This window comes from Puma concolor, chromosome B1 (genome assembly GCF_028749965.1).
Source record: "Puma concolor isolate L17-30 chromosome B1, mPumCon1.1.hap2, whole genome shotgun sequence".
Lineage (NCBI taxonomy): Eukaryota > Metazoa > Chordata > Mammalia > Carnivora > Felidae > Puma > Puma concolor.
The window spans coordinates 40,391,379-40,410,646 of record NC_141670.1 but is presented as its reverse complement, the minus strand read 5'-3'; the positions used below and the strand labels follow the sequence as shown (position 1 = coordinate 40,410,646).

At 36.2% G+C, this 19,268-nt stretch overlaps 1 protein-coding gene across 6 annotated transcripts in view; it reads left to right on the top strand.

Moving 5' to 3' along the window:
* HOOK3 (hook microtubule tethering protein 3) overlaps positions 1–19,268 on the top strand; it is a 123,435-nt gene that overhangs the window by 32,573 nt on the left and 71,594 nt on the right. For all 6 annotated transcript variants that reach the window (XM_086703564.1, XM_086703565.1, XM_086703567.1 and 3 more), the window contains 4 exons: positions 1,066–1,198; positions 5,224–5,291; positions 13,938–14,000; positions 15,614–15,697. In XM_086703564.1, coding sequence (XP_086559690.1) covers positions 1,066–1,198; positions 5,224–5,291; positions 13,938–14,000; positions 15,614–15,697 — 348 coding nt within the window. The remainder of the gene's footprint in view (positions 1–1,065; positions 1,199–5,223; positions 5,292–13,937; positions 14,001–15,613; positions 15,698–19,268) is intronic.

Sequence of the window (19,268 nt, the reverse complement as noted above, 5' to 3'; positions counted from 1 at the left end):
TGGAACTAGTTTTACTTTAAATTTCATGATCACAGATAATCAAATGAACACAACAAAGCATAGACGCCTATGTTATTTTCTTAACTGTTTTTACCCCATGAGCTTACCTTCATTTATACCTACGTCTATACTTGTATCATTTATCTTCACAACTTAGTAAGTGGTCCAAAACCTATAAATCATCCTATAGTCCTTCCTTTTTTATAATATTGTCATAAGACCTAAATCTCCAAAATAAAGCTTTTTTCCTTCTTTACTGCCACTACTTTATACCATGCCATCATTAGCTCTTGCTTATATTTCTAGAGTAGTCTGACTGGTAACCCTGATTTCACTCTTGCCCCTCTACAGTCTGTTCTTATTCTTCACTCTAAAACCAAAATGATTTTTAAAAATGAAAATTTGATTATGTCATTCTTCTCAAAAGTTTTTCATGGTTTCCTATTGAGAATCAAATTCATAGCTCTTACCGTGAGCCACCAGGTACTGTGCTCCTTGCCCTGCTCACCTGTAACGCTAGTGCCTTATTCATCCTGCTTGTGTGCTTCTAGGATTTTCTTTATTCACTGTAGGGTTATTAGATGGGAACCTACCCGTTTGTCTGCATATATTTCATTTCATTTGGGACCAATTTCCCCATAAAGGAATCCTCTGTTTCCTTCCTGATACAGGTATTTGGCTATCAGCATTTTGGAATTAAATGATATTAAATATAGGCATGAATCTATATTTAATCTCTGCTCCTTCTGGTGCTCCCTTGTTCAGAACCTCTCTGGCTCTACTTTGAACTTCAGAGAATTTTTCTTTTGGGAGCTGGTGAAGGAATCAAAGTATTCAATTTCTTTTCTCAGTGTTCATACCATATACCAGATTGGGACTAAATTTGTAAATCAAGATCATTATAATTTAGTTTATAGGAGGTAAAAATAGAAACTGAAAGTGAAATTGACATAATAGCTCTGCCCTTAGCAATGAGTTTCTGGTGCTGATGAGCTAATTTGTATCAAATATTTTATTTGGACATACAAATGTAAATGCAGTTCTAATCCTTTTGTCTCTATTCAGATTTTAGGACAGCAAATTAATGACTTTACCCTTCCTGATGTGAACCTCATTGGGGAACATTCTGATGCTGCAGAGCTCGGAAGGATGCTTCAGCTCATCTTAGGCTGTGCTGTGAACTGCGAACAGAAGCAAGGTAATTTATTTGATGTTAGGGTATGCATTTAAAATAATTAAGCAAAGGAATATATATTGTATAGATTATATATAAATCGCTAGTACAAACAATAGCATCTTCGCAAGGCCACCCTCAAACAATGTCATTTTCTATGATTTTGCTAGTACTTTGTTTGCAAGCTTAAAAGAGTTTTGCAGCTTAGAATAAATTTGATTATGAGGATTCTCTCCCTATCTGCAGGACTATATAATTCTTTGAATAGATTAGTTTTAGCTACAGTGAAAGTGATGAAATTTACTGTTAATTGGAAAATGTCCAGCTAAATTAATCTCAGTAATAATGGTAATGTTATACTGGATCAATTTAGCTCTGGGAACTTAAAATTGGATACTTTAGATTGCAAGTATGAAGGATTTATTTCACAAATATTTACCAAACTCTTGCATTATGCTGGGGCTAGGAGCACATTGCCAGACAGAGCAGACACGGTACCTTCCCTTGTGGAACAGGTTGGTGAGTGGAGGGAGGGCAGGAAGCAATGTCACACATAATAGCTGTGTGGTCTGAATGGGAATGAGTGCTGTGAAGGTAAAGTGTAATGGGCCAGGGAAGTTATTTAAGCAAAGATGTGGAGATGGATGAAGAGTAATCTGAGTAGTAGAAACTGAATGTCATAATGACTTAGGTTATCTTTGAGAGACTGAAAAAACCCACCACTATAATTAGAGAGTAGTAAGGAAGGGATGAGGGGTGATGAAATAGAAGAAAGGTACATAGGGACTACTCCAAACAATGAGGGCACAGCGTTTTACTGTTACTGTATGAACTTCGTAGAAGACGGAGGTTTTTATCTTTTTAAACCCAAAGATTTTTTTTCTTATTCCTTCTTCCTCACTCCTGGTAATGCAAAACAGATTTTTATTTAAATTGTCTATACCTTTTCGGTGTTCTAATGTGATAAGTTTAATAGCTGTCAATATTGTTTTCTTGAAACTGTGACTAGTTTTATTGGTGTGTGATCCAGGAATTTTTTTCTAACAATATATTTATTTCTCTTTGTCCTCATTCCTGTTAGATTTTAGTATGCATGCTCTTACAGTAAGTTTTAGTTTTCTTTATTCAGTTTAACAATTAAAATGGAGAACTTTCTACATTTGTGATTTTTATATATTACTAAGATGTCTAAAAGTTTTTTGCCAAAAGTTAGAAGATTGCTATAAATAAGATTCCAGACACATTAAATTTCTAAGTAGATGCTTTGATTTTAAAAGGTGTGTGAAAATTATTTAATGTAGTTGACTGAATTCAGATAATGACCTCGTATGTGCTTATTCTGTTAGGAGATTCACCTACTCTTGGAAGCAGCATACCTGTTAAGAGTTGACCAATTATATTTATCACAGGAAAAGACAAGAATGTTACCTATATCCATAGTCCTATGGAAAGCAATCATAATATTTATCCAGATTCTCACACAGACCAAGAGTCCTGTGTAACACCTAGATTCATTTTTTCCCTTGAAATTGTGTATAAATGATGAAACCTTTGAACAGGATTTTAACATCTTATTTATCCAGAGGGCATTCCCTGTTTTCAGAAACATAGTTGAGAACCAAGAATCAAAGTAAATGAATTCCTGAGTTCAGATTTTCAATGTAATGTGAGGCTTACTAAAGCAGCGCTGCCATTTACTACCTGACTGACTTTGGACTAGGTACTCAGCCCATTTCCACATCTGCAGAATGAGGATACAAAACCTGATAGTCGTGAGGAGTAAATGAAATTGTATATGTGTATTTGCTTTGTAATCCATAAAGTGCTATACGGATAAAAAAGCTTTTATGTTTAGATGAGTTTTTCAGTTACTAAAAGTAAGGAGCAATTCTCAGAACATTGACTTAACATACATTTATGTTGGCCATCTGTCTTCCTAAACAGGGCAAATAAATGGTGGTAAAATTGAAAAGACAAATATTAGTAATATAAAACATACTACTAATCATTTCTAAGTGTCTGTCTTCTGCTTGGTACTTTATTAAGTACTCATAGAACAAAAAAAATACTTTATACACATGAGGAAAACTAAGTATTAACGTGATTTGCCCAAGGTTTCTGGTTTGTGAAAGGCTAGACAAGGACAATAACCCATGTTTCTCCATGTTTAAATCATGCTCCTCATACTCACCTGCTATAAATTTTGGCCTTAAAAAAGCTGTTTTCAGGATGAACTCTGTGACATAGCACACCTCATTCATTGCCTCATAGATCTGCACCAAATAGTCATATATATTTATATTTTGGACACAAGATTTGTAAATTTTTTTTCTTTTCAAAAATTGTACATTAACGTAGTTGTCATCATCATTTTATCATGTAGCATTTTACGGTGTTCGCGGGGAAGGGCCTTGACGTGGCAACACCGCTTCTTAACTAACGCTTCCCCTCTCACACCTTACTAACTTCCTTACCTCCCTGTTCCCACTGTTAGTTTCTTCACTTCCAATAGGCTGTCATTAAGTTTCCTTCCCCATTATCAGTGCCACTGCTTTTTCTTTTCCATGTTCACAGTCTTTTATTTTAAGGGCTGTTAGTCATCCTAGCTATGCCATTTTCTCCATAGCCCTGGGATTCTGTGTGTAGTAGCTTGGAACAGAACATCTACAAGCACTCCCTTGCATTCCAACACTTAGAGGATGCTCCTCATTAACAAAACAGAACAGGAAACGGAGCTCAGACTAAAGAATTTTTTTTTCCCCAAATAGTGGTTCTGATGCATTCCTACTATTGTCCTAAGAAAATACCTGTGATTAAAGTGTGTTGTGTATGTTTGTGTCACCACACATTTGATTGGGTACAAGTATCCTAAGAACAACACTTGCTTAAAAACATGTTTTTTAAAATCTTTGGCATCAATAACCAGGATGTCAGAATGTCACAATTTAGTAGTGTTGTCAAAATACTTTGGTTTTGTTTGTTTGTTTGTTTTTAATAAGTTGGCTGTCACACACAGCTTTATACACCTTGGCATTCCAAATACATGAGTCTCGTAAGTTCACTTTAACAATTTCACAGTAAGACTCCCATCATGTAATACTTGAAGTGCAGAGACAAGTTTTTGGTGTACATATGGAGAGGATTTTTTGGATGTATGTGGAGAGGCAGGTTGAGACTAAAATTTCCTAATTATTCTTTTAAATGTTTCTTATTAAAAATGTATTTACCATGTTTGTTAGAACCCACCTGGCCTGTTGATTTTATTTTATGCTTAATGCCACTTTTTCCATTCATTGTTGGATTTGCAAATAAGGAAAAGTACTTCTAGGGCTTTGTTTTTAGGAGACAAGAAATAATTTTTTTCAGCTTTTTCATTACTGACAGCTGAGAGATCCCTCTCTTTTTTTGGCAGTGGCGAGGGTAAGATTGATGAAGTTGGTACTTCAGCTTATTAGAGATGTGTGTATTTTAAAGTCCAGGGTTATGCAATATTTATTTTTTTATGGTATCAGTTTCTATCTTAATTTCATCTTAATTCATTGTCCCAAGCAACTCTCAGGTTTATTAAGATTTTTCTATTCTATAGCAGAAAATATTAAGGTAGAAATTGTACACAGTGCAGTGCTTTGTCACACAAGCATAAGGCACAGACTTCAGAGTTATTTTTTTTAACTTGTAACAAAGTATAATGTGAAAGACAGATTTCTAAATTTTAGGAATAGCAATAAGGAGTTCTTTCCATCCTGGCTTTAGGCTTTACCAATTCATTGTCTTGCATTCCTGAGATACTGTATTCCTGTGACCTTTAGCTTGTAGCCTCAAACTTTGTAAATTAATGGGGTGGTGGGTGTGGTTTCTTAAAGAAAGAACTACTGTAACTTTCAGCCTGTACTTTACCTGTGGTGCAGATATTTAACCACTTATGAAGAATTCCTGGGAAGAGTCAAAACATGGGAGACTACTTATAAGAATTCATGAAGTGTAAGCCTTTTACTCCCTTGAGTATCTTTAACTTGAACAGTGACATTCCAGATTATTCTTGTTTTCAGAGTACATCCAAGCCATTATGATGATGGAGGAATCTGTTCAACATGTTGTCATGACAGCCATTCAAGAGGTACGTTGGAACTTTAAGTATGTGTGAGAAATTAAAGGAGCAAATAGGAATATGAATAGCAGAAGTAAAGATTTTTAAAAAAGATTCTCCTCATTTTTTTTTGAGAATTTTTTTCTTACACTTACAATATAGCTTGCCTCATTTTTATTTTAAAAAATCATACATTTTTCTCATTTTTATTTAAAACTTAAACATTTGTCTTTAGGTATATTCAGTAACTATTCCTAATTTTTAAAATTGCTCTACTGAACTAGGAATAGTAGACTAATTCCTAAAGCCATTATAAACACATATCTTAGGGGCGCCTGGGTGGCGCAGTCGGTTAAGCGTCCGACTTCAGCCAGGTCACGATCTCGCAGTCCATGAGTTCGAGCCCCGCGTCGGGCTCTGGGCTGATGGCTCAGAGCCTGGAGCCTGTTTCCGATTCTGTGTCTCCCTCTCTCTCTGCCCCTCCCCCGTTCATGCTCTGTCTCTCTCTGTCCCAAAAATAAATAAACGTTGAAAAAAAAATTTAAAAAAATAAATAAATAAATAAACACATATCTTAAACCAGCAGTGTACCTCACACTTAATTGTTAGTTTCTTGTTTGGCAGAAAATAACGCCTTCAACTCCAACCATACCCAGAGCAGTTTCTAGATGAATATTTATACTGAAACTGTGAGGAAGGAAAAATATCTTTTTCCTCTACCCATCCAAATTCGCAGCTGGGACCTCTATTAACAAAAGACAGATTAACAAGAAAAAGGGTACAAATGCATTTAAAGGATGTTTTACATTACACCAGAACCTTCTTAAGGAAATGAAGATTAAAGGCGTGTTTAAACCTGAGTGTTTTGATGCTAGGTTTGATGAAGAGTGGAGAATCATGGAAAAATGTGATAGGGCAAAAAAGGTTTGAGCTAAGGATAGTAACCTGGGGAAAACAGCATATCCTATTTATTCAGAATCCTTTCAAAATCTATCTTTGGAGATAAGGATGCTTCTTTCATCTGAGGATAGGGAGAGCACCTCTCACATGAGGGTCTTATGACCTGCTTCAGGAGAAGGTAGAAAATCTTTCCTGTACCTACTCAGATTCCTTCAGCTTGAAATATTCAGTATGCCAGGATGCCACATTTTGGGATAGCATGTCCTCAACTCCATCAAATGTGAAACATAAAACTATAAAAGTTAAAATGTAGATTAATATAACCAGTTTATCTCAGGATGTGAGAATGTTTTTGATCATAAAAGGGGAACAGATTGTTAGGGGCACTAGAAAACAATATAGGATGTGAATGTGCAACTGACAGAGAAAAAATATAACAAACATGAAAAATGCTAAATGCAAATTAAGTAAAGTTGTGGTTTTTTAAAAATCTGACCAAATGACTATAAATCTGGAGGTTCCCATTACCCCCTCAGGGTGCTGATTCACAGAACTCAGGAATGATGACAGTATTATAGCAGAAGAATACAAACCAGAACCAACTCCCCCCACCCCCAAAATGCATAGAGTGAGGTCTAGGAGAGTCCCATATGCAAAGTTTCTGTTGTTACCTGTCCATAGTATCAAGGCATACCACCACTCCCCCAGCATATTAACATGTATTGCCAATCAGGGAAGCTCACCTGAGTTTTCATGTCCAGAGTTTTCATTGGGGTTTCATTATGAAGGAATGATTGTTTGGATCTGTGACCATGGGGTTGAACACAGTTTCTAGCTCTCCTCCCCATCAGAAGTCAGGCTCATTATCAAGTGATAATCTGATACATCTGGTCTTCCTGGCATGACCAGCCCCCAACTGGAGTCATTCATCTTTTTAGCTTAAGCTACCTAGAGACCCACAGATCATAGATACTCTTTATCAGTTAGGAAATCCCAGAGATTGAGAGGCTATTTGCCAGTAACGGGACAAAGGCCAGCCAAATTCATTACTACACAGGACGTTTCAAAAAAACAAAGCTTTGAAAAGATCACTTTAGCAGTCAGCTCTGATGGTAGGAAGATAAACTGATACATCTTAAAATCATGTCATATTCTTTTATATCATGTAAGATATTAAGTCATGAGTATTAAAGTATCAAAACAATGATCTCTTTTAAAAAAAGTTTTTTATGTTTTTCTTTTACTTTTGAGAGAGACAGAGTGTGAGTTGGGGAGGGGCAGAGAGAGAGGGAGAGAGAGAATCCAAAGCAGGCTCCAGGCTCTGAGCCCTCAGCCCACAGCCTAACGTGGGGCTCAAACCCACAAACCGTGAGGTCGTGACCCAAACCAAAGTCAGACACTTAACTGACTGAGCCACCCAGGCATCCCTCAAAATGAGTACCTCTTAAGCAAGATAGAAGATTTTGCTCTTAAGTGGTCCTGGACTTTGCTCTATCGTCATGAGGGATCCAGCTTTCTTGTTTCTTACTGTCTGCCATCCTTAATATATGATTCCCAGGTAGTGGGAGCATCTGTGGGAGTGGGAGTCATCTGTGGCTTCTCAAGTTCCATCTATCACATTCACATTTCCAGCCATCAGGAAGGATTGAGGGGATAGTTATTCACTTCCTCTAAGTAAACTTTCAACAATTCTCACTCCTATTAGCCAGATATTACTCACACAGCTACACAGGGAAACTGGGAAATATGGTCTTTTTTTAATTTTGAGATAGAGAACAGGAGAGGGACAAAGAGAGGGAGAGAATCCCAAGCAGGCTCCACGTTGTCAGCACGAAGTCCAGCGTGGGATTCAGTCTCTCAAACCATGAGATCATGACCTGAGCTAAAATCAAGAGTCAGTTGCTCAACTGACTGAGCCACCCAGGCACCCCTGAAATGTGGTCTTTATTCCAGGTGGTCATAGCCCAACCACAATTTGAGGAGTCTGTTATTAAGCAAAAATAGGAAAAAGAATAAGGAGCCACTAACAGCCACTAACTTACAATAATTGATCCTACAATTCTATTTTTAGGAATTTATCCGAAGGAGATCTGAAATACAGAGGTACATAATAGTAATAGCAAACATTCATCTAGCACCTACTATGTGCAAGATAGTGCTGGTACTTACTAAATACATCTATTAACTCTTTTAAAATTATAACTAATACTACTGAAATGTACACTTAAAATTTTAAATGGCAAATTTTATGTTCTACATATGTTCTACATATATGTTCATACATATAGTATGTTCTACATACTACTACACGTAATACTTCTACAACTACATGTGGTTCTACATACCACAATAAAAAAATGAAAAATTAATTGTAATGTTTTGAGGTATATACTGTTATTATCCCCATTTTATAAAAGGGAAAGTGAAGCATAGAACTCAGCAGTAGGGAGACAGATAAGTAAATTATGGTAGAATAATACTTTGGCATAATATGTAGCATTGAAAACATATAACAACATGAGTCAGACTTGTCTAGGGAAACAGAGCACATGAGCAATAGAATCCCATTTCTGTTAGAGATTAAGATGAGTGAAAACAAACTTGCAAAATGTTAATTATCTCCAAGTGGTTGGATGTTCTATATTCTTTTCTATATTTGCCAGTTTCTCTATAATAACAGGTTTGCATCTATAATCAGAAATATTTTTAAAATTAAAGTCTATGACCAAGCGATTTTTAATTCTACATATCCAGCCCAAGGAATTATTTAGAAATTCAGACCAAGATTGGGTACAACAGTGTTTTTCCAACTATTTTATTTATTTTATTTTTTTAAGGTTTATTTATTTAATATCTACACCCAGCATGGGGATTGAACTCCCAACCCCAAGATCAAGAATCAGTGCTCTTCTGACTGAGCCAGCTAGGCACCCCCAAGCTATTTTATATTAATAGAAATATGAAAATAATGTGCATCCATTAGTAAGCAAGTGTTTAACGTAGGGTACCTCCATCTCATGGAATATTATATAGCTGATAAAATTTTTAAAAAGTATATTATGACAAAGGGAAAACATTTAAAATGTCACGTGAACAAAGTATATAAAATTATACATACAACTAGATTTTAAAAATAGATTATATGTCTTTATGTGCATATTCCTTTTATGCATTTAACACATACTGTCAAGCCCTTAATATGCACCAGAAGCTATAGATACACCAGAACATTCAGGATACAATTGTGAAAAAGACAGACATGGTCTCTTGCCCCAGAAAGTCTAAGTCTCATGGGAGAAATGGCTAACCAAGCAATTCACATACATTTAAAGCATTCAAAATGAAAAGTACCATGTTGGGGAAAATATTAAGAGGACCTCCAAGAAGTAGCTAACTCAGCTTGGGGACTTAAGGGAAGGCTTCTCAGGGAAGGTGGCATCTCATCTGAGCACAGAAGGATGAGATGACGTGAGGAAGGGGTAAAAATTGTTCTAAAGTCCAGGTGGCAAGAGAAGCAAGACCTGCATGGAATGTTGGAGGTATTGAAAGAAGGTGCCTGTAGCAAACATGGTGAGGTAGGAAGTGCTTAGAAATGAAACCAGAGACCTAAGATCATTAGAATATTGAGCAGTTTCATTAGAGATTTGGGACTTTGGAAACCAATGAATAGATTTTAAGGAGAAAATACACTGAAGTCTGTATTTAAGAAAATCCATATGATGAGAAGAATGGTTTGGAGGAAAACCAGGTTAGAAAATGGGAGAGCAGTTGAGAAACCTTGATAATTATCCAGCAAAGAATGATGGAAGCCTGAACTAGGTTATGGCAGGGTGGAGACAGGTGGACAGATTTGAAAATTGTTAGAGCTTGAATCAATAGGCTTGGTGATTGATTGGACCTAGGGGGGAGAAGGTGTAGCTGGATAGAATAATACAGGTAAGAAGGGCTTTTTTTTTTTTTTTTTTTGGCACATTGTATGTGTATTTCTTTATTCAAGTACTAATGACTTAGACTTTTTTTTTTTTTTACCATGGTAAAATACATATAACAGAAATTTGCCGTTAGTAACATTTAGTGTGCTCATAATGTTGTGCAAGCATTGTCACTGTTTAGTTCCAGAACTTTTTCCATCAGCACAAAAGGAAACCTTGTACACCCATTACACAGGCAATTCTCATTTCCTCCTTGCTCCAGCCCCCATCAACCAGTAATTTGCTTTCTGTCTCTATAAATTTCCCTATTCTGGATATTTCATATAAATGGAAACATAGGATATGTGACCTTTTGTGTCTAGCATTGTTCATTTAGCATAATATTTTCAAGGTTATTTTGTAGCATGTATCAATACATATTCCTTTTTATGCTGAATAATGCATTGTATGGATGTGTAGCATTTTGTTTATCCATTCATCAGTTGATAGACATTTGGGTTGTTCCTACCTTCTGGCTATTGTGAATAATGTTTCTGTGAATGTTAGTATATGGGTTGTTGTTTTTGAGAAGGAAAGAGAGACAGCTGGGGAGGGGCAAAAGGAGAGGGAGAGAGAGAGTCTTAAGTGGGCTCTGTGCTGGGCATGGACGTGGATTCAATCTCACAACCATGAGATCATGACCTGAACTGAACTCAAGAGTTGGATGCTTTAGGAACTGAGCCACCCAGGCTCCCCAGGTTTTTGGTTTTTTGTTGTTGTTTTTTTTATAAAACACCTATTCTGCCTATGTTGAAATTGAATTGCTTGGTCATATGGTAATTCTCTGTTTAACTTTTTGAGGATGCACCAACTTCTTTTGCATGGGTGCTGTAGCATTTTACATTCCCGCCACCAGCACTAGGATTCCCGTTTTTCCCCTGTCAACCCTTGTTGATGTCCATCTTTTTTACACTAGGCATCCTAGTGGGTGTGAAGTGGTATCTCCTTGTGGCTTATTTGCATTTCCCTAAAGGCAAATGATGTTGAGAATCTTTTCATGGGATCATTCTTTGGAGAAATGTAAATGGTGGTCAAGTAAATGATAAGTCTTTTAATTCTTTGAATGCTAATTGGAAGAAGCCACAAGTAAGAGAAGGACAGATGTTGATTTATAAGAGAGGATGATAAATGGTACAGGGTCTGTGAGAAGCTGGGAAGGGACTGGGTCAGGGAGCACAAGTGAAAGGATTAGCCTACTATGGGAAGAACAATACTTGTATTACAAGGTTGGAGAAGGAAAGGATGGGCATGAATGTTGCCAATTTTGTGGATTAAGACATGGGAAATTCTTATTTGAAGACAAAGATTTTTTTTTTAACTTGTTTTATTTTTTATTTTACATCCAAATTAGTTAGTATATAGTGCAACAATGATTTCAGGAGTAGATTCCTTAGTGCCCTTTACCCATTTAACGCATCCCCCCCCCCACAGCCCCTCCCATAACCCTCAGTTTGTTCTCCATATTTATGAGTCTCTTCTGTTTTGTCCCCCTCCCTGTTTTTATATTGTTTTTGTTTCCCTCCCCTTATGCTCATCTTGGAGACAAAGTTTCCTGGTGAAGAGTATGGGGGTGTTGGTGAGGTTTGAGAAGTAGGAAAGGTTTAGAATAATCTCTGAAGGGAATAAAGAGACTGCTGACTGGGGAAGCATAACTATACTTTGGGGACAACTTTGAAGTCCCAGTTGAAATTGGAAACTATGTATTAATAGTGTTTTAGGATTAAAATATTTTTTGTTTACTCTCTCAGTACTTAGCAGTCAAGATTTATGGTCAGAACAGACAGGTTATTTGGATTGATTCTAGATTGAGATTTTGCCAGGAAGAAGGAGGAATCGACGTAAGAGAAGTGATGATATTGGCAAAAGTTATCAACATAATAGACCGTGAAAAATCTAGGCTAGAAAGAGAAGGTAGTTGGTTAAACAAATGATGAACCATGGAAGCTAAATCAGTGGAGGAAGATTGCAGAAAATAAGATGATGTTAGCAAAATAAAGAAGAGTAAATGTGAGCAGACAAAAACAAGAATGTTTACTATAAAGTCTAAGCAGAATAAGAAAGAAAGTGATGGGTTCCGACTGGAAACCTGGGAGAAAGGAGGGAGGTAGAGGGCCTGGAAACCTCAAGCGGAGAAGCACGTAAACTAAACATAATTGAATGAGAGAGCAGGGATGACAAAAGGTTGTGTTCAGAGTGTAGGACACCTAGGTTTTTATTCAGAAGTGTTGCTGTGTTATGAGGAGGACTTAACTGCAATAATGGGAAAAGGAAAAAGATGGGGAGGAGATCACTCCTAGTATTTCTGCCACCTGCCTCCAAGTCAGATACCACCTCTGATAATCTGTCACAGCCCTTATCACACTGTGATGGTTTTTTTCACTTGACCTGTGCTACACCCATGGTTGGTAGCTTCTTAAATATTTCAGAATTATAAAAGGTGATTATTGTAGATGGTAAAATAATGATTTTTCCTTTTTATATTTTTAATGAATTATATCTTCTCTACCATGGGATTATTTTTTCAGTTGGAAGAAGTCTTAAAAATCTTTTGATTAATATTGTCACAATAAAAGCATAAACATTGAAGCCAGTATTTTTTGCTCTTCCTAAGATTTTTTTTCCCCCTAATTATGCTAAGGGACTTTGAACTCTTCTCATCCCATTAATATAGAGCAGTGATTCTTAAACTTCAGTATGCATCAGAATCAGCTGGAGGACTTTATTAAACATGTTGTTGAACCCTAACCCCAGAGTTTCTGAGTCAGTACATCTGGGCTGGGACCTGGTAATTTGCATTTCTGATGAGTTTCCAGACAATGGTGATGCTGTTGTTTTGAGAACTTCACTTTGGGAACCACTGATAAGAACAAGGTACAGCTGAACATAACATTTCAGGTCACTCCAGATTGGGATTAAAGGCTGAAATTATAAAATCTCTCAACAGAACATCCCCACATTTCTAATTGTCCCCCTTTCTTTTGTCCTTCAGACAGAACATAAGAAGGAAGCAACAGAAAATTGAGACCATTTGGGTCTGCCCCTGACTTTTGTCACAATCAGATTTTATCTTTTTCTCCCCTAGCCCCTCACACTTTATGGATCCTTTCTCTTTGCAACACAAGGGTGAGAGAGGCTAAGACATAGATTTGTGTGTGCATGTGTTATAAACATCAGCCAATTCATTTTGGCTTATATTGATTTATATTGATGTTGACCATATTTATTCTTTAGAAATAGTTACTTGTGTTGCTGTTTTTTTTTTGTTTTTTTTTGTTTTTTTTGTTTTAACTGAAAAGTCAGTTTTAAAATATTTAGCCACTTCTTAAACTAAAAGACTTGTCTTTTTAGTGATAAGAATACTTGATTCTTATGACTGGGCCTACAGTGAAAATGAGCACAAGAATTTAGACCTATAATTTTATTTATTTTTAATGTTAATTTATTTATTTTGAGAGAGTGTGAGCGTGCACACGAGCGTGGGGGGAGGGGCAGAGCCCAGCTGTCAGCCCAGAGCCCAACGTAGGGCTTCATCCCACAAACCATGAGGTCATGACCTGAGCTGAAATCAACCAACAGAGCCACCCAAGTGTCCCCTAGACTTGTAATTTTAAATGAAGGCATTATTCTAGAATGAAAAAATATTCCAGACTGAAAAGTTTTAATGTGTAAGAAAATGTTCCTTTTATGTTTGTGTTTTCATTTTCATAATTTTATGGTGATTTGGGTATTCGTGTTGTTATGTAAGTACATTTTATATGATGTCTTTTTTGCCACATAGTTATAATCATTTAAATCTTAATTTCAGCTGATGAGTAAGGAATCTCCTGTCTCTGCTGGAAATGATGCCTATGTTGACCTTGATCGCCAGGTATCTCATTTTGCATTGTTTTTATCCATGCAGAGATTGAAAAGAATAAACCTTATATATTCACAAAAAGAATGTTTCATTTGAAATTGCTTATAGAATATATTGGTTTAATTCGTTGTTTTTTACTAAAATTCAAGAGCTTAAGCTACTTTACTAGTGGATATTACACATTAGTAATTACATTTGTAATTTGTAATTAAAATATTGCATAACCCACTTTAACTTAAAGTCATTGTAATTCGTATTTCCTAGTCATGATTTTTCTTTTTCCATTAGTGGTATCTTTCTTCGTGCTACATTTAACACACAGCATTTTCTGGAAAATGGCATGCATTTAATCTTATGATTTATTTATAATACAAAATACCTTTTATTTCACATTATTCTTCCTTTATCTTTGTGAGAAAGACCATTTATCTTTGTGACGAACAGTCAACAGATACTTAAATACATTAAGGAATGTACTATATTTTTAAAGGAACTCTGTGGTGTATTCTTGTGGTTTTAACCAAAAGTTATTTTGTAATTTTAATTACTACTTTTCAATAGAATACTCTTAGTTACATTGTCAGTTTCTATGTTCCAACTATCCTGGGACATCTGTCCCAAAGGGTGAACAGATATCTTCACATTACCCTCTCTCATTTCTTCCCCATGGTTTCTAAATGTTTTGTAGGAAAATCTTTGGACATATGATTTTAACCCAAGTTGTAATTTGCTTCCCTTACTTTGTGATGTTAGGTTTTAAAGGTGTTACTTTTTTTTAAGTTTATTTATTTTGAGAGAGAGAGAAAGAACGCATGTGTGAGCATGTGAGCAGGGGAGGGGCAGAGTGAGAAGGAAAAAGAGAAAATCCCTTAAGGGGGGGGTCCGGGGTGGGGGGGGGAGGCTGGAACCAGAGATCATGGCCTGAGCCTAAATCAAGAGTCTGACTTTAATAGACTGAGCCACCCAGGCACCCCTAAAGTTTGTTACCTTTATGAATTTTTTTGTATCTATAGTACACAGAAGTTTGGTCATGTGAAAGGAAAAGCCACTACAATTTTTTAGCCAATTTTTCTTTTTTTAAATTAAGTAATTAATTTTAATTAATTAATTTTTTCATTCTTTGCTAACTTAGAGTTTATATAATAATGGGACACAACTTAGAAGTGTTTGGTTTGTGTTGAGAATCAGAATAATAATAATTTAAAAACTGTTATGCAAACTAAAGGTTTAATATGACTGAAGAACTTGGGTTGAAATACATCGGCTATATATTTCAACTATTGAAACCCCTATCCTCTAGCACATGCATATTTTATCAAGGTAAAATTTCTCACTTATTACAGAATCAACATTACCAAGAATCATGTAGCCCAGATAGGCAAATGTAAGAAAACTTGATAAGAGCAAAGTACCAGATTCAGAGTACAGAAAAAACAAGACTTAGGACTAGAAGATACTCAGTTAGAAATGCCTTCTTTTGACTCTCCAGAAGGATTCTCCATTTCTCCCTGACCCTCAGAAAGAAATGGGATGGAAATGTTTTAATTCTTTATTGTACCTATGTAATTATTAACTGTTGCTACTTCATATTGAAATGTTTATTGTATCTCTTTGTTTGTAACTAGTTGAAGAAAACTACGGAGGAACTAAATGAAGCTCTGTCAGCAAAGGAAGAAATCGCTCAAAGGTGCCATGAACTGGATATGCAGGTAAGAGATCCGTTCTGTGTACTATCTATTTGAAATGCACCATTATAAGTAACACCAGATATACTGTGTACTACCATGTAGTATAGTTTGGCTGTAACACAACCCTAATTAAAGAGAAGAAAAGGGAAAGCAGGTTTTTGATTAAAAAGACTAATCAAATAATGTTAGTTTTCTTTCCTTCTTGCAACCCTGTTAGATTGATAATAACTGAATGAAAATGGCATAAGGACCCAAGAAAAGAAAGGAAGGATATCAGTGCTAGCTTTAGGGAGGAGTGGAGATTTTTAAAAGCCCTGATTGTAGTGTTTTCCAGTATCCATAGTATAAATACTCTAATTTACATGCAGGCCAGCTTCTTGTAGAGCATGTGACTCTTGATTTCAGGGTTGTGAGTTTGAGTCCCATGTTGGGTACAAAGATTACTTAAAAATCTTAAAAAAAAAAAAAATTTAATAGGGTAGGTAAATTTCAAGAAGTCACCAATAAAAAGAAAGTAAAGTGAAATTAGTCAGAGAAAGACAAAAATCATATGACTTCACTCATATGAGGACTTTAAGAGACAAAACAGATGAACATAAGGGAAGGGAAACAAAAATAATATAAAAACAGGGAGGGGGACAAAACAAAAGAGACTCATAAATATGGAGAACAAACTGAGGGGTTGTGGGAGGGGGGATGGGCTAAATGGGTAAGGGGCATTAAGGAATCTACTCCTGAAATCATTGTTGCACTATATGCTAACTAATTTGGATGTAAATTTTAAAAAATAAAAAAATAAAATTAAAGAAAAAACAAAAAAGAAAATAAGAAAAAAAATATTTGGGATTTACCTCAAAATTAAGGAGGTTGGGGGCTTGGAGAGAGGTACAAATAAGACATAACTGACCATGTTTTGATGCTTGTTAAAGCTGGGTTATGAATATACTTAGTTCATAATATTTTATAATAGAAGCACTTTACTTTGAAAGGCATAGGTGTTGGTCATTGCTTTGGATGCACATAGGAGGAAGTATAATCATAGCACACTTCTTGGGTTAGAAGGTAAATAATATTATCTGGTCACAATAACATTAAAGTTATACACTGGGATTGGTAAACTACACCTTGTCATCTGTTTTTGTAAGTAAAGTTTTATTGTAGCACAGCCTTGCTTTTTCACATCTTGTCTATGACTGCTTTCATGCTGTAAGGACAGAGTTCATGCCACAGAGACCTATGGCTCTCAAAGCCTAAAATATTCACTGCTTGATTCTTTACAGAAGAGTTTACCAAACTTGGTATAGACATACTGCAAAGTGAATGGCAGGGTTGCAGACAGGTTATGAGAATAGAAGGGTTGCCCTATGACACACTTAGTCCTGCAGAAAATAGTAGTAATACACTTGATACTCGGATTTCTAATGTAATAATATAAACCAATTTCAACATTTAGAATTGTCCTAGAGAGAAATGTTATTGTGAAAGTAGAGGTGCAGGTGATAGTAGTTGAGAAGTAAACTAGGATAGGAGCCATGAGGAACACTAATGTTCTTGTCTTACCAAGAAGTCAAGAACCACTTCTGTGGCACAGCAGCTATTACATGGCTGGCTCCTTCTAGTCATCCAGTCTCAGCTCAAAATCACATGATTAATTTGGCATAAAATACGTATTGGGCACTTAAATGTGTGAAGTACTAAATTAGGCCTCCCAGAAAGGCTTTCCATGGTCCTGTGGTCCGTGGTCCATATAGTAGGCAGATGAGTGAGTGCATAAATGGGTGGGGGATTGAGTGGAAGGAGTTAATAAGTAGTTAAGATTGCAGAGGTGACCAATGAAGGAAACAAGAATAGCTGTTTGTGGAAAGGAAGGATGGCACAAGTTGCTATAATTTAACCTGTCAGAGGAGAAAGTCACTAGATAATGTCTGATGTTGATAAATCAAGAAATAGAAGTGTAAAACATTTAGAGATGTAAAATAACAACCCAAGACAGTAAAATTAGGAATAGTTAAAATTAGTTGTCTGTTAGAAGCAGAAGCACTCTGCGGGAAACTATAGCTTTTTTATGATAAACCCCTTTTTTGTCTGATTTTTTTCTTAAATCATGTTTAAGTATCATTTTTTATTACAAGCATACTTAGGAGTTATTGTTCCATACTGCTGCAATAATGCTGGTATCCCAGTAAAGGAGGTCAAATGAATTATCTGGCTTCCTAGTGCGTATAAAAGTTATGTTTATCCTTTATCGTAGTCTGTTAAGTATGCAATAGCATTATGTCTAAAAATGTAGGGGCACCTGGGTGGCTTAGTCGGTTAAGCGTCCGACTTCGGCTGAGGTCATGATCTTGTGGTCTGTAAATTCGAGCCCCACATCGGGCTCTGTGCTGACAGCTCAGAGCCTGGAGCCCACTTTAGATTCTGTGTCTCCTTCTCTCTCTGTCTCTCTCTCTAAAAAAATAAACATTAAAAAAAATTTTTTAAATAAAAACAAATGTATATTTTCTTTCTTTCTTTTCTTTCTTTTTTTTTTTTTTTTTTTTTTTTTTACAAATGTATACACTTTAGGAAGACTTTATCGCTAAAAATTTCTAACCATCATCTTAGCTTTTAGTGTATCATAATTTCTTTTGCTGGTGGAGTGTTTTGCTTCAGCATTTATGGCTGCTGATAGACTGATCAGGATGGTGGTTGCTGAAGGCTGGTGTGGCTGTGGCAGTTTGTTAAAATGAAATTTGCTCCATCAATTGACTCTTCCTTTCACAGATGATCTGTCTGTAGCATGTTATGCTGTTTGATAACTTTAGCCACAGTATAACTTCTTTCAAAATTGGAGTCAGTCTTTTCAAACACTACTGCTGCTTTCTCAACTGTTTATGTGATACTTTAAATCCTTTGTTGCCATTTCAACAACCTTCACAGCATCTTCACCCCAAGTCACTTTTCCACCCCAAGTCACTTTCTTTGCTTGTCCCTATGGAGCAGCTACTCATTTATTAAAGTTTTATCTGAGATTGCAGCAGTTCAGTCCCATTTTCAGGCTCAATTTCTTTTTTGGTTGGTTTGTTTGGTTGGTTGGTTTTGTTTTTGTTTTTTGTTTTTTTTTTTTTTTTAGAGAGAGCGCACGTGCCAGGGAGAGGGGCACAGGGAAAGAGAAAGAGAATTTTTTTTTTTTTTAATTTTAGGGAAACAGCATGCAAGTGGGGGAGAGGGGCAGAGAGAGAGAGAGAGAGAGAATCTTAAAGTCTAAGCAGGCTGCATGCTCAGTGAGGAGCTGGACGCAGGCTCCATCCCGTGACCTGGATCATGCCCGGAGCCAAAATCAAGAGCCAGATGCTCAACCCACTGAGCCACCCATGTGCCCCCAAGCTCCATTTCTAATTCTAGTTCTCTTGCTATTTCCACCACATCTGCAGTTACTTTCTCCACTGAAGTCTTGAACTCCAAAATCATCCATGAGGCTTGGGATCAGCTTCCTCCAAACTTCTGTTAATGTTGATTTTTTTTTTTTTTAACCTCTTCCCATGAATCATGAATGTTCCTATTGCCATCTGGAATGGTGAATCCTTTCCAAAGGTTTTCAATTCATTTTACC